The sequence below is a fragment of the Pipistrellus kuhlii genome, unplaced genomic scaffold, assembly GCF_014108245.1.
Source record: "Pipistrellus kuhlii isolate mPipKuh1 unplaced genomic scaffold, mPipKuh1.p scaffold_m20_p_3, whole genome shotgun sequence".
NCBI classification, from domain to species: Eukaryota; Metazoa; Chordata; class Mammalia; order Chiroptera; family Vespertilionidae; genus Pipistrellus; species Pipistrellus kuhlii.
Window position 1 is genome coordinate 83,096,666 of NW_023425529.1, and position 13,074 is coordinate 83,109,739.

The 13,074-nt window shown below is 39.0% G+C and overlaps 1 protein-coding gene across 14 annotated transcripts in view; it reads left to right on the forward strand.

The window, feature by feature from the left end:
* The window catches only part of ERC1 (ELKS/RAB6-interacting/CAST family member 1), a 411,084-nt gene that overhangs the window by 73,159 nt on the left and 324,851 nt on the right, over positions 1-13,074 (forward strand). For all 14 annotated transcript variants that reach the window (XM_045588387.1, XM_045588384.1, XM_045588391.1 and 11 more), the window contains exon 3: positions 4,990-5,406. In XM_045588387.1, coding sequence (XP_045444343.1) covers positions 4,990-5,406 — 417 coding nt within the window. The remainder of the gene's footprint in view (positions 1-4,989; positions 5,407-13,074) is intronic.

A 13,074-nucleotide genomic window follows, 5' to 3' on the forward strand; every position in this document is an offset into this window, starting at 1 on the left:
AAAAATAAACATTATATGACATGGGGGAAGGGTAAAATTAAAAGAAAAGCAAAGGTACATAAAGTAATAATTACATATTTAACATTTCTATGTTGCCTAAAATCTAAAAATTATTTTTAATGAATACATTTTAAATCAATGATAGTAAGTAAAATAAAAATATACAGGAGCCCTGGAGGAGGCCTTGCAATGGCATGTCCAAGGCTTTGGTATTAAGGTCTCCAGCTTTCTATCTCCTGGATTCAGTCCCAACAGCAACAAGAACAACAGTCAACATGCTGCTTACAGTTCTTGCCATGCCATCTGCTAGGTCCCCTTGGGAATGAGCTGATGATTTCACCTACCTGTTTTTTCTTCACCCTTCTATCTTGTTGTTAAGTCACTTACCAGTATTTCAGTGACTAAATTCGGAAAGCTTGTTAACCTCATTAACCTTACCAGGTGTTTGAAACTTTGGGTTGTAGAAAACTGGGAGAGAAGTGAGCTTGATATTAAAATGCTTTTGGAATGAACAGTATTTTTATGGTTCATTATAGTTCTGCAATGGCTGTTTGTTACTAGTAAGCATTCTCAAGTTTAAAACACTGTAGAAATGGTTCTTATAGCACCCCTTTGTTGCTTAGTTGTACTTTAAAGATTTTTTAAAACTTATTTTGATTTTATTTTTAATTGAATCCCTTCATTTACTCATTCTTAGAAAAAAAATATTTTTGCTGTTCCTATTAATAGTTGTTTTCCATAATCTTATGTTCAAATTACTGATTTAATCTTCTGCTTCATTTAATTTGCTTTTTAGTCTTTCTCTTGTATTTTTTCTTTTCAGATATTGTATTCTTCAGTCCTTTTTTTTAATGATCTTTATGTCCTTTGTATGTTTTTTTTTTTTAATATATTTTATTGATTTTTACAGAGAGGAAAGGAGAGAGACAGAGAGCTAGAAACGTCGATGAGAGAGAAACATCGACCAGCTCCCTCTTGCACACCCCCTACTGGGGATGTGCCCGGAACCAACATACATGCTCCTGACCAGAATCGAACCCGGGACCTTTCAGTCCGCAGACCAACGCTCTACCACTGAGCCAAACCGGTTTCGGCCTTTGTATGTTTTTTGAAGTTCCCATTGAGTTCATCTCTTTTTTCCCTAAGTTAATGAAACATCCTTAAAACCATTGGTTTGCAGAGCAACAGAGGCCAGGCCCGGAGCAGCCTGGCCCGAAACAGCTCGCTCCTCACCTGCCCCTGCCCCACGGCTGCCTCTCAGACATGGCTGGAAACTTTTGCGGGAACTTGAGGGTCTGCTGAATCAAGTGATGAAGGCTTATATCTGGATGTGTTGAGTTAGTATAGTGCTGGGGTGTTGATCTGTGGGTGCCTTGGGTGGGGCCTGGATGAGGCTGGTTGTCCTATTTGGAAATGTCTTTTGTGTGAAGTGTATCATTGGGCATGTGGAGGTATTATTGATATGAGAAAATGCTAAGTAACAGATTTGCTGTCTGGGAGGGGATTTACTATCGGGGAAAGGGAGGGAGGAAGAGACTGAGCATAAACTGTGCACCAATGGATGAGGATGAGGGGGCAGAGGGTGGGGTGGGAACCTGGTGGAGGGGGGAAGAAACAAGGAACCTTTGTAATAATATGAACAATAAAGATTGATTTAAAAAAAAAACAAAAACAACCATTGGTTTGAACTCCGTATCTGGTATATTGCTTGCCTCCATTTTGTCTGTTTTTTTTTCTTTTTTCTTTTTTTCTTTTTTTTCCTGGAAATTTGTCCTGTTCTTTCATTTGGGTTATATTTCTTTGTCTTCTCATTTTGGCCCACTCCTTGTTTTGTTTTTACTTATTTGGTTGACCTGCTATGTCTCTTGTACTTGACAGAGGTATCTTATGTATAAGGTGTCCTGTGGTGCCAAGTGGTGCAGTCTCTCTGGTTATCTGAGCTGGGTCCTTCATGGGTTTTCCTTGTGTGGGTTGTGTGTGCCCTCCTGCTGTAGTTGAGACTTGATTGCTGCTGGCAGTTCAGGGGGTGTGATTGACCCTCTGACTGACTGGCTATGAGGGCTGGCTGTAAGTACAATAGACAAGCTGTTGTTTGGCAGCTGACCCTGTTTGTGTCAGCCATGTTTGTCCTCCAGGAGCATTGTTTGTGGAGCTGGTTGGAAGGTGCTCTTGTGTGATCTGTAGCTGGCCATTGGTATGTTGCCTCTGTCTTTTGGGAGGTGGTTTGGTGCAGGCCCAGGTCAACTGTTGCTTGTATCTGGCTTGGGGCCTCGGTAGGAGCTATAGAGTTATCTGTGAGTGGTTGCCACTTTTGCTGGACTTTAGGCACCTGGGAGAGGCTACACTGAGCACAGAGACTGGCTGCCACTTTCTGGCCTAGGTGGGCACCACAGTATGAGCTGAGGCCAGCTGCCACTTGTGCCAGGCTTGCGGCTGCTTCATTGAAACTACGTTTCAGCTGAAGATGACCACTGCTTATGACAGGTTTGGAGCCACCTGATGGGAATTACAGTGCAAGTTTATACTGGTTTGTCCCTTTTTCTCTGCTTGGAGCTGTTAAGAACTGTAAGGCACGCTAAGGCCAGTCACTGCTTGTATAGAGTTTATGCACCTTTATGAGATTTTGGAAAGGTGTGTGGTATGATTTGAAGCAGGTCGTTCCTGCAGAGGAGCCTCGAGGATCAGGCTCAGAGTTGGGTGAGATGGGGTCTCAGGGGATCACCAGGATGAGTGAATGGTTTCAGCCAGGTTAATGGAGAGCACAGATTTGGCACTTGCCTATGCTGAGTCTACCAAGAAATAGTGGCACTTGCCAGAATTTTTGTTGTCCCCAGAGAGAGTTGCTTTAACCCCTTTTTCTCCATCCCTTATTCTGAAGTTTGTCCTTGATGTTTCTTGAACTGCTACCCTTGTGCTGGAACTTAGGACAAGTGAATTTGTGGATTTTTAAAGAGATTCACCTCAGTCTCCAGCTGCTCCCTATCCTTTATGGATGCAATGTGTACTGGTTTTCACAGCCAGATGTTATGGGGACTCCTCTTCTTGGCACTGATATCCCAGGTTGGGGAGCCTGAAGTGGAGCTGGGACCCCTTGGTCCTCAGGGGGAACCACTGCAGTCTAGATATTCCTCTTGATTCCTAACCACCATGCCTGCGTGTGGGACCTGCGTGTTCCACATCTCCACCCTCCCTGTCAGTTTCATTGTGGCTTGTTTGCATCCTTAGTTACAGGGTTCTGCTCAGCTGCTTCTCATGAATGGTGATTGTATAATTTAGTTTTAATTTTGATGTGATCATGGGAGTAGACGAGCACAGCGTTACGTACTCCACCATCTTGACTGGAAGCCTCTAGATTTTATTTTTATAGGAAAGTACATTACTAAAAATATGTCTTGAACAAAGATGTGAATAGTTTTGGTCAGTTCATTCTGGCTTGCTGATGTTTGTATGTTTTGTGGTGGTTTCTCTCCCAGAAAGAATCATCTCTGTAAATAATATTCTTGGGGTTTATTTCAACTTTAAATTTTGTTGTTATAGTATATGTGAAAGCATCCTAAGTAATAACTTTGTTCATGCATGCTTTTCTATTATACTGTACGGTCATGATCTATTTGTACTCTCAATATCAGACTTTCTCACTTCTATTTTTCTGGAGGAAAAGGGAATGGAAAAAAAAAATCTGTAGCTTCTTATAAGCTTTGGGTACACAGTGACTTAAGTGTTGATATAGCTCTGATTGACACAGACATTAACCCCCTTTCAATAGGCCTTACATTGTGTGCTGCAGCTGAATGTCAGCAGAGATTGCCTTCACATAGCCAAGCGTCTTGCCTACAATGTGTGTTCATTCAATAGAATCCACTTCCAGTAATGGCACTACCAATGTTAGCTGTTAACACTTTCCAGAGCTGATGATTTCACCTACCTGTTTTTTCTTCACCCTTCTATCTTGTTGTTAAGTCACTTACCAGTATTTCAGTGACTAAATTCGGAAAGCTTGTTAACCTCATTAACCTTACCAGGTGTTTGAAACTTTGGGTTGTAGAAAACTGGGAGAGAAGTGAGCTTGATATTAAAATGCTTTTGGAATGAACAGTATTTTTATGGTTCATTATAGTTCTGCAATGGCTGTTTGTTACTAGTGAGCATTCTCAAGTTTAAAACACTGTAGAAATGGTTCTTATAGCACCCCTTTGTTGCTCAGTTGTACTTTAAAGATTTTTTAAAACTTATTTTGATTTTGATTTTTAATTGAATGAATCACTTCAATCTTGACATTGCTTAGTATGATATTTTTACTATTGTAATTTCTTATTGGGGTACTGTCTTTTCTGTACTTTTCTTCCTCCACATATTCCTCTCTCCCTTTTTTTAAACCTTTCTTTCAGTTTGGGGAGTCAGAACAGACTTTCTAAAGGAGATGATGCCTGACCTAAGAATGAAAGGATAAATAGAGTTTAACTAGACATGGGAGATGGAGAGGGCAGAGAAGACTGCATAAGAAGAGGTTAAGGAGTAAATGCTGAATAGTGTGGGGTTTAGGTAACTAAAGAATACCAATTTATCCTGCATTCTAAATTTTTTTAGTTAGAGAAAAATTATGTTAAATTAAGGTGAATTTTTTTTGTCTGATATGTTTGTATTTTTGTGTATTTCCCGTATCTTTTCTCTCCCTTCCACTCAGTTCTATTTAATAATATCTTCAATTATTTTGAACAGTGTCTTCATTTTGTCATGGCTTATGCAAAGTGAGGAGCTGCCATACTTGTTTCCTTTTGGGAATAAACATAACAAATTATTGATATTTTACAGATTATCTCAAAAAAAATTTTTTTAAGACAATGTAATACTGAATAACATGGATCCTGATTGGCTAATTGCAGGGTTCTGAGAGCCCTAGTAGTTACTTTCTGACTCTCCTTTAGGCTCTGTTTTTGCTGCTTGAGGAGGAAAGCTGATATGGTGTTTTCTTTTTTGTCTTGGTTCTAGCACATGCAAATGACAATTCAGGCTCTCCAGGATGAATTACGGATCCAAAGGGACCTAAACCAGTTATTTCAGCAAGATAGTAGCAGTCGGACTGGTGAACCTTGTGTGGCAGAGCTGACGGAGGAGAATTTCCAGAGGCTACATGCTGAACATGAAAGACAGGCCAAAGAGCTATTTCTTCTTCGAAAGACTCTGGAAGAAATGGAACTGCGTATTGAGACTCAGAAGCAAACCCTGAATGCTCGGGATGAATCTATCAAGAAGCTTCTGGAGATGTTGCAGAGCAAAGGACTCTCTGCTAAAGCTACTGAGGAAGACCATGAGAGAACAAGACGACTGGCAGAGGCAGAGATGCATGTCCACCACCTAGAAAGCCTTTTGGAGCAGAAGGAAAAAGAGAACAACATGTTGAGAGAGGTGAGTGACCATTTTTTTCAATTGTTACAACTTACTGTCTTTTTATTGTGATTAGTCAGCATCTTGGCCTAAATAAATTTATGTGCTCCACCAAGCTAGCAGAAGGGAATTTTTTTCTTAGGTATTTTAAGTGGCTCACTGCTTTCTGTTCTGATTTGCTCTCCTGTATGAGATAACAGTGACTGGCATGTGTACTGGCTTGATAATTTTCTGGGTCTTTCTTTTCCTCTCCTGGTTTCTATAGATTCATTTTGTTGCTAGAAGGGCACAGCATTTTTCTATGTTACTTATCTTTTGATTTGTTTAGAGAGACATATGCAACAAAACCAGAATCAGAGTAGCTAACCATTGGTCAATTTAAAAATATTAATAAGAGAAAGTAAGCAGTAACTTCAACTTAGGTGTGCTCATAAAATCCTTGACAGCAATAATGGATGTTTGCCTTGTGGTTTCCATGGAAACTGTTGCCTTACTGTAAAAATTTATGTGATAAAAATAATTCGCTGCCATAGAGGCATAGTGAGAAAGAAGGACATATAGGCATACTGTCACTTATATTTTAGAGAGAAAACTCAGACTTCAGCTGACCGTTGTGGTTGTTGATAAGTTTTCACTTTTCTAGTAATCATTTTAAGAAAGCATAAGTAAAAAAATTTTTTTACATTGAGCCGAAATAGGTTTGGCTCAGTGGATAGAGCGTCGGCCTGCGGACTGAAAGGTCCCAGGTTCGATTCCCGTCAAGGGTATGTACTTTGGTTGCGGGCACATCTCCAGAAGGGGGTGTGCAAGAGGCAGCTAATCGATGATTCTCTCTCATCGATGTTTCTAACTTTCTATCCCTCTCTCTTCCTCTCTGTAAAAAATCAATAAAATATATTAAAAAAATATTTTCTTACATTGAATTAAAAAATTGATAGCTTAATTCTCTACATGTAGTCAGAGAGTTAAGATAACTTTCAGATCTGGATAGGGAAAAAACAGCTTAGAGCTGTGTTAATACCAGTGTGAATAATTTCTTTTTAAATGAAATGTAAGGAAGGAAGTTTTTTTAAAAAAATGGGATATTCCCAAAACAGCAAAATGGCAACTTTAAAAGAATACTCTTAAACTTATAGTTTGTTCCAGTTTCTCCTTTTGTAAAAAATCTGAAATATCTACACTGAAGTCATTTTTATTTTTTAAACAGAAATTTATTGTTTGTTTTTTAAAAAATAAATATTTAAATAAAAATTTTTAAAGATTATAGAGTAAATCCATTGTACTTTAGTGTAGTAAAATTAGAAAATAGATTAGCAAAAACTTTAAACCCAAGGTATCATTTCCTAGTGATAACTGTCAGTTTTCTTATGTGTAAGCAGTTATGCATAATGTAATGTTACCCACTTTCTTAATAAGTTGTCTTGACTGTCTTTCTCAATACGTGTAAAGTTTTATAGTTTAAAATGCATTTATTATGTTTCAGTGCATTTATTTGAATACTAGAGGCCCGGTGCATGAAATTTGTGCAGGGGTGTGTATGTATCCCTCAGCCCATCCTGCACTCTCACCATTCTAGGACCCCTCGAGGGATATCAGACTGCCTATTTAGGCTGGATCCCTCATGATTGCCCCTAACCGCTTCTGCCTGCCAGCCTGATCACCTCCTAACCACTACCCTGCCAGCCTGATTGATGCCTAACTGCTCCCCTGCCAGCCTGTCTGCCCCTAACTGCCCTCCCCTGCAGGCCTGGTCTGCCTCAACTGTTCTTCCCTGCAGGCCTGGTCACCCCCAACTTCCCTCCTCTGCCGGCCTGGTCACCTCTAACTGTCCTCCCCTGCTGGCCTGATCACCCACAACTGTCCTCCCTTGCAGACCTGGTTCCTCCCAACTACCTTCCCCTGCTGACCATCTTGTGGCGGCCATCTTATGTCCACATAGAGTCAGTCATCTTTGACCACATGGGGGCAGCCATCTTGTGTGTTGGAGTGATGGTCAATTTGCATATTATTCTTTTATTAGATAGAAGGATTAGATAGGATAGAGGCCGGGTGAAACGGGTGGGGGCTGGCTGGTTTTCCTTGAAGGGTGTCCCGGATCAGTGTGGGGGTTCACTTGGGCCATGGGGAAGCCTGGGTGAGGGGCCTGTCGTGGTTTGCAGGATTGCCATATCCGTCAGCAACCCAAGCAGAGGCTCTGGTATCTGGGATTTACTAATCTTCTATAATTGAAACTTTGTAGTCTTGAGCAGAGCTAAGCCTCCTGCTCGCTCAGTGGCCGCAGCCATTTTTGTTGAGATTTATTTATCTTCTATAATTGAAACTTTGTAGACTTAAGTGGAGGCCAAGGCAGGCCAGGGCAGGTGGAAAGCTTGGCTTCTTCCATGCCTCAGAAACCCAAGCCTCCTGCTCTCTCTGTGACTGCAGCCATCTTGGTTGGGTTAATTTTCATAGTCGCTCCATATTGGCTGGTTGGCATGGCTTGTGGGTGTAGCAAATGTATGGTCAATTTGCATATTACTCTCTTATTAGATAGGATCTCTGTTGAAAATTTAGACCACTGTTAGTTTTTTAGTATTATCAACTGTGCTATACTAAATATCCTTAATCATTTATTCCTACATATTAATTTTTTAGGATAAATTCCTATAAATTTTGCGCAAATAATGTGTACATTTTTGAAACTTGTCTTTAAAATTTTTTTTTTTATTGATTTCATAGAGGAAGAAGAGGGAGAGATAGAAACATTAGTGATGAGAGAGAATCATTAGTTAGCTGCCTTCTACACTCCCTCTATCTGGGATCGAGGGATTGCAATCTGGGCCTGGGCCTGTTCCCTGACTAGTATCAAACCTATTACCTCCTGGTTCATAGGTTGATGCTCAACTACTGAGCCATGCTAGCCAGGCTATCTTATCTTTTATTTTATTTTTTTTTTCTTTTTTTTTTTTCTTTTTATTTATTTATTTATTTATTTATTTTTTTTAAATTTATTTATTTATTTATTTTTACATATTTTAATGATTTTTTTTTGCCCCCTCCCTCCCTCCCCCATATCCCCTCCCTCCCCATAGTTTTATGTCCATTGGTTGTACTTATATGCATGTATACAAGTCCTTCGGTTGATCTGTTATCTCCCCCAGATCCTCCTCCCCTCCCCGCTGTAATTTGACAATCTGCTTGTTGCTTTACTGTCTCTATATCTATCTTTTGGTTCATCAGTTTATAATGCTCTTTATTATCCACAAATGAGTGAGGTCATGTGGTGTTTCTCTTTCATTGATTGGCTTATTTCACTCAGCATGATGTTCTCCAATTCCATCCAGGTTGCTGCAAATGATGAGAATTCCTTCTTCTTTATGGCAGCATAGTATTCCATTGTGTAGATGTACCATAGTTTTTGGATCCAATCATCTGCTGACGGGCACCTAGGCTGTTTCCAAATTCTGGCTATTGTAGATTGTGCTGCTATGAACATAGGGGTGCATATATCCTTTCTGATTGGTGTTTCTAGTTTCTTGGGATATATTCCTAGGAGTGGGATTACTGGATCAAATGGGAGTTCCATTTTCAGTTTTTTGAGGAAACTCCACACTGTTCTCCACAGTGGTTGCACCAGTCTGCATTCCCACCAGCAGTGCACGAGGGTTCCTTTTTCTCCGCAACCTCGCCAACACTTGTCGTTTGTCGATTTGTTGATGTTGGCCATTCTGACAGGTGTGAGATGGTACCGCATTGTTGTTTTGATTTGCATCTCTCGTATAATTAGTGACTTTGAGCATGTTTTCATGTGCCTTTTGGCCTTCCTTCTGTCTTCTTTTGAAAATATTCTATTTAGGTCCCTTGCCCATTTCTTAATTGGATCATTCATCTTCCTTTTATTTAGTTGTATCAGCTGTCTGTAGATGTTAGAGATTAAACCTTTATCAGTGGTGTTATTTGCAAATATGTTCTCCCACACAGTGGGCTTTCTTGTTGTTTTGTTGATGGTTTCTTTTGCTGTAAAAAAGCTTTTTATTTTGATGTAGTCCCATTTGTTTATTTTCTCTTTAGCTTCCATTGCCCTAGGGGCAGTATCAGTGAAGAAGTTCTTTTGGCATACGTCTGAGATTTTGCTGCCTGAGGATGCTTCTAGTATTTTTATGGTTTCCCGTCTGATGTTTAAGTCCTGTATCCATTTTGAGTTTATTTTTGTGTATGGTGTAAGTTGGTGATCTAGTTTCATTCTTTTGCATGTGTCTACCCAATTTTCCCAACACCATTTATTGAAGAAACTGTCTTGACTCCATTGTATATTCGTGCCTCCTTTGTCAAATATTAATTGAGCATATTGATTTGGGTTGATATCTGGGTTCTCGATTCTATTCCATTGATCTATATGTCTGTTCTTGTGCCAGTACCAGGCTGTTTTGAGAACAGTGGCTTTGTAATACAGTTTGAAGTCCGGTATTGAGATCCCTCCTACTTTACCCTTCTTTCTCAGGATTGCTGTGGCTATTCGGGGTCTTTTATTGTTCCAAATGAACTGTTGGAGAGTTCTTTCTAGGTCAGTGAAATATGCCCTTGGTATTTTAATGGGGAGTGCATTGAACCTATAGATTGCTTTAGGAAGTATGGACATTTTGATAATGTTGATTCTACCAATCCATGAACATGGTATGTTCTTCCATCTCCTTACATCATCCTCTATCTCTTTTTTCAATGTCGTGTAATTTTCTGCATATAGATCCTTTACTTCCTTAGTTAAATTTATTCCTAGGTATCTTAATTTTTTTGGTGCGATGGTAAATGGAATTGCTTTTTTAGTCTCTGTTTCTGTAGTTTCACTGTTGGTGTATAGAAATGCCATGGATTTCTTGGCGTTAATTTTGTATCCTGCTACATTGCCAAATTCATTTATTAAGTCAATTAGTTTCTTAATGGAGTCTTTTGGGTTCTTTATGTACAATATCATGTCATCTGCAAATAAGGATAACTTTACTTCTTCTTTTCCAATTTGGATGCCTTTTATTTCCTCCTCTTGTCTAATTGCAATGGCTAGTACTTCCAGTACTATGTCAAACAGGAGTGGCGAAAGTGGGCATCCCTGTCTTGTTCCTGTTCTTAGAGGGAATGGTTTTAGTTTTTGCCCATTGAGTATAATGTTGGCTGTGGGTTTATCATATATAGCTTTTATTATGTTGAGGTATGATCCTTGTACTCCCACCTTGTTAAGAGTTTTTATCAGGAAAGGGTGTTGGATTTTATCAAATGCTTTTTCTGCATCAATTGATATGACTATATGATTTTTATCTTTCAATTTGTTTATGTGATGTATCACGTTTATTGATTTGCGGATATTGTACCATCCTTGCATTCCTGGAATAAATCCTACTTGGTCATGGTGTATGATCTTTGTGATGCTCTGCTGGAGCCGATTTGCTAGGATTTTGTTGAGGATTTTGGCATCTATGTTCATGAGGGATATTGGCCTGTAATTCTCTTTCATTGAGTTGTCTTTATCTGGTTTTGGTATTAGGGTGATGCTGGCTTCATAGAAGGAGTTTGGAAGTGTTCCTTCCTCTTGAATTTTTTGGAAAAGTCTGAGGAGGATAGGTTTTAGTTCTTCCTTGAATATTTGGTAAAACTCTCCTGTGAAGCCATCTGGCCCTGGGCTTTTGTTTGCTGGAAGCTTTCTGATGACTGTTTCAATTTCTTCCCAAGTCACTGGTCTATTGAGATTTTTAGATTCTTCCTGATCGAGTTTTGGAAGTTTGTATTTTTCTAGGAATATGTCCATTTCCTCCAGGTTGTTCAGTTTGTTGGAATAGAGTTGTTCGTAGTATTTTGTAACAATCCGTTGTATTTCGTTGGGGTCTGTTGTTATTTCACCTCTTTCATTTCTGATTTTGTTTATTTGGGTCCTCTCTCTTTGTTTCTTAGTTAGCCTGGCTAGAGGTTCATCTATCTTGTTTATTCTTTCAAAGAACCAGCTCTTGGTTTTGTTGATCTTATGTATTGTTTTTTTGGTCTCTATGTCGTTTATCTGTGCTCTGATTTTTGTTATTTCCTTCCTTCTGCTTACACTGGGCTTTTCTTGTTGCTCCTTTTCTAACTCTTTGAGTTGTAGAGTTAGATCATCTGTTACCCTTTTTTCTAGTTTTTTGCAATAGGCTTGTAAGGATATGAACTTCCCTCTTAAGACTGCTTTTGCTGTGTCCCATAGATTTTGGATTGTTGTGTTTTCATTGTCATTTGTTTCCAGGATGTTTTTAATTTCTTCCTTGATTTCTCTGGTAACCCAGTCCTTGTTTAATAGCGTGCTGTTTAGTCTCCATGTGTTTGATTTCTTTGGATTATTTTTATTGTAGTTAATTTCCAGTTTTATGCCATTATGGTCTGAGAAGATACTTGATATGATTTCTATCTTCTTGAATTTGAAGAGACTTTGCCTATGACCCAAAATGTGGTCTATCTTTGAGAATGTCCCATGTGCACTTGAGAAGAATGTATATTCTGTGGCTTTGGGGTGGAGTGTTCTGAAGATGTCAATTAATTCCATCTGGTCTAGTGAGTCCCTTAGGATTGATATTTCTTTGCTGTTTTTTTGTTTAGATGATTTGTCGAAGGGTGACAGTGGGGTATTAAAATCTCCTACTATGATTGTATTGCTATTAATCTCTCTCTTAATGTCCTCCAGCAGTTTTTTAATGTATTTGGTTGCTCCTGTATTGGGTGCATATATATTTACCAGGGTTATTTCTTCTTGTTGGATTGTTCCCTTTAGTATTATGAAGTGGCCTTCATTATCTCTTATTATGTCCTTCACTCTGAGATCTAATTTGTCAGATATAAGTATTGCTACCCCAGCTTTTTTTTCATTTCCATTTGCCTGGAAAACTTTTTTCCATCCCTTCACCCTCAGTCTGTGTGCATCTTTTTTTCTGAGGTGGGTTTCTTGTAGACAACAGATGTATGGGTCTTGTTTTCTTATCCAATCTGTTACCCTATGTCTTTTGATTGGAGCATTTAATCCATTTACGTTTAAGGTTATTATTGATAGGTACACATTTGATGCCATTTTTATTCTATACCCGTGTTCCTTCTTCACTTCCTATTTCTTTATTTTTACAGTAGACCCTTTAGCATTTCTTGCATTGCTGGTTTGGTGGAGATAAATTCCTTCAGTCTTTTTTTGTCTGTGAAGCTCCTGATTTCCCCTTCAATTTTGATTGATAGCCTTGCTGGGTACAGTATTCTTGGATTCAGACCCTTCCTTTGCATGACTTTGTATATTTCATCCCATTCCCTTCTGGCCTGGTAAGTTTCTGTTGAGAAATCAGTTGCTAGTCTGATGGGGGTTCCTTTGTATGTAACTTCCTGTCTCTCTCTGGCTGCTTTTAAGATTCTTACTTTGTCATTGTTGTTTGCCAATTTGATTATAATGTGCCTTGGAGTCTGTCTTCTGGGATTCATTTTGCTTGGGACTCTGCGAGCATCTTGGATTTGTGTGGGTTTTTTCTTCTCTATTTCAGGAAAGTTTTCTGTCATTATTTCTTGAAATACTTTTTCCATGTCTACCTCAGTTTCCTTTCCTTCTGGAACCCCTATTATTCGAATATTATTTTGTTTTGTAATGTCCCAAAGCTCCCGTAGGCTCTCCTCCTGCTTTTTAATCTTTTTTTCTAGAAGCTGCTCTACTTGGGTATTTTT